Below are 2,725 nucleotides of genomic sequence, written 5' to 3'. Positions count from 1 at the left end.
GGCACTGTCCATCTACGCACGGGGGAGAGTGCCACCCATAAACAATTAACTAGGTCGTCTTTTTACTCAACAGTGACAACACTGTGTATTTTGCGTCTTACACTATTCTAGGACGTATCAGTGATATATGTTGCATACCATTTGCATCATGACATGTCATTTGAATAACGATATAAAGATAATAATGTCATAATAAAACAGTAACTTACCAATCCAGCAAAGTCACCTCGTGGCAATAAGCGAAAAGAGCGCGAATCCGCAAACGGTAGTGACGTCATATACTATCAACGCCATCAAGCGTCTTTTCGCATGAATTTCATTGTCTTCGTAGTCATTCGAAACGTGTTAGAAAATCCGTTGTAATAGCATAACTTTGGAGTCAACCCGTCCGTTTTCAACAGAACTCTTCAAAAAGACGCGGTTTAGACCAATATTACTTGCGCATCAAAAAGACGCAAAAAAGACTATCGCGCACGGACCATCCTTTTTGCCTGGCATATACAGGCCTCTGGCACAGGCCCATTTTGCCTGGGGAGCTGCTCCCTCTTCATCTTCATCTCCTCCTCCCCCCTACAGCACGCATTCAATCTTATTAGTTTTGTCGTTGTACTCGCTAAATTAAATAACACATGTTATTATTCACAGTTCATCAGTACCAATAATAATGTTATCAAGAGCGTATAAAGAAGCCTTCTTTATAGGCTCTTGATATTATTATGCCAATCAAATGATAAAAATGGTTAAATATTTTTCGAGTAGATGGCGCTGCCGAACAGAAACCGAAGGGCATCCGAATTTCCGAAACAGTGATACGAATTTACGAACTGCAGACAGTGGATGTTCATCACAATCCGTCAATCGTTCACAGTGTTGTAACTAAGTTATTTTAATTCGTTTAAAAGTAACGACAGCCTCCACAGGTATGGAGAGGTTGTCGCTACATGGGAAATCTTCAGGTGAATCGTTTCAACAGTCTGCGGAAGACGATCTAATAATAAGTAATGTATGTCCATTTTTTCATTGTGTTGATTTCGAGTTTGATTACGACTTCTGTTACAGTCACAGTGTCAGTAGCACTACCAGGGACGTGTAGAGGATTTGTACGAGGGAGGGGCCTAACCGTAACCCAAACTTGCGAGCACGCGAAGGGGGGGGTCTGGGGGCCCTCCAGACATTTTTTGAAATTAGACCCCTTTAGGTGCGTTTTCTGCGCGAGCAGGGGGGGGTCCGGACCCCCTGGACCCTCCCCCCCCCCTGTACACGCCCCTGACTACTTGCAGTGCTCGAAATAAGAAATGTGGTTGTCCGCATCAAATCAGGTTGTCCGCAACAATTTCTGGTTATCCCAAAAAATATCCCCAAATCTCCTATTTTCAATCACATAATAATATGGTCAGAAAACACCCAAAAACATTAAACAGTGGCGTAGCCAGGATTTTTTAACAAGGGGGTTCAAAAACAGCGAACTGCGCAAAATAGTGGATGACTTGATATTTTAATGGCTCCTCCGCCTCCCTCTACACACCCTATGGCTCTTCTACCTCTCAGTTCTGCAATCTTTGTTTTGGGTGCCATGCGAAAAGGCGACATTTTTAGCTCGTCTGACGTGTCAGATGCAGCTTGTAGAATCGCATGAGCGTGCGTCCGTGCGTCCGTCCGGCCGTGCGTCAACAGTTGGGCACAAATCTTAAAGGCATAATAGGCCCATCGATTATGCAATTTTAACGAATGCTAGAGTAACTGGCACCTTGTGTAGTTAATAAGTATAAGTTACATTATCCTTACTAGGGCCAAACGCGTATTCGTTTTGTCCAATATCGCAAGCTGCTGGTTAGCTAAGAATGTCTAAATTGAGAATCCGCAGTCCAGGACGAAATCAGTTTGACTGCCTTGTTTACGGCAGTTTCAGAAATTCGCATACTTCGAAACGGGTGTGAATACAGATTTATTAGTGCACGCGACAGTTTCGACGCATCGGCAAAACACACGCACGCAGTAGCATTTTCGCTCGGCGCCGTAGCGCAATGCTAAGCGATAGTCAGTACAGTAGCCGGTACTGTATACATACAGTAGCTCTGATTGTAATGAGCGTGGAATCCACGTACCGGAATTCACGTACGCTTCGTGGATAATGAAATAGGCTGTGTTATGGGAGCCAACGCTATTGGAGGAATCGCGGACTAGACCGACGGGCACAGAGCTAAACATGGAAAGCAGACGGCACTAACACGTATTTATGTTATATGGTCAAACGAATACACCTGTGTCTGATATTGAATGACATGTGGTTTTACCCGTTCATTAAGACCCTACGGTTAATTTACTTGTGGCTCAATACGAGAATACATCCCAGAGATACATTCTACTAGCTCATGTAGTCGTATATAAGCATCCCGGGACAAAGCAATTCCTCTGCTAAATCACCGTGCAACATGTGACGTTGCCTAACGAGTTCGAAGGCTATTTTGCCCTGGCAACGCATTTAGCATTGGCGCCAGATTTACCAGATTTTACTGGATTTCAGATTAGACATTTCTAGTAATTAGCAGTGATATTGGACAAACTAATACGCGTTTGACGTATAAGGTAATGTAAGTACTTATTGAACTACAGAAGGTGCAGTTACTGTAGCATGCGTCACTTTGGTATAATAATGGGCTATTATGCCCTTTAACCGCTCGACGTAATACGGTCACGATATTCGGGATGTGGGGGTATCGTCAAA

At 43.7% G+C, this 2,725-nt stretch overlaps 1 protein-coding gene across 2 annotated transcripts in view; it reads left to right on the top strand.

Moving 5' to 3' along the window:
* The first annotated feature begins 774 nt into the window (after positions 1 to 774).
* Positions 775 to 2,725, top strand: part of LOC106806133 (NAD kinase-like) — a 35,484-nt gene continuing 33,533 nt past the window's right edge. For both annotated transcript variants that reach the window (XM_014807989.1, XM_014807988.1), the window contains exon 1: positions 775 to 1,003. In XM_014807989.1, the coding sequence (XP_014663475.1) occupies positions 923 to 1,003 (81 nt within the window). In that variant the 5' untranslated portion in view covers positions 775 to 922. The remainder of the gene's footprint in view (positions 1,004 to 2,725) is intronic.

This window comes from Priapulus caudatus, unplaced genomic scaffold (assembly GCF_000485595.1).
Source record: "Priapulus caudatus unplaced genomic scaffold, Priapulus_caudatus-5.0.1 Scaffold143, whole genome shotgun sequence".
Classification (NCBI taxonomy): Eukaryota; Metazoa; Priapulida; class Priapulimorpha; order Priapulimorphida; family Priapulidae; genus Priapulus; species Priapulus caudatus.
This window is presented reverse-complemented; position numbering and strand designations above follow the sequence as displayed.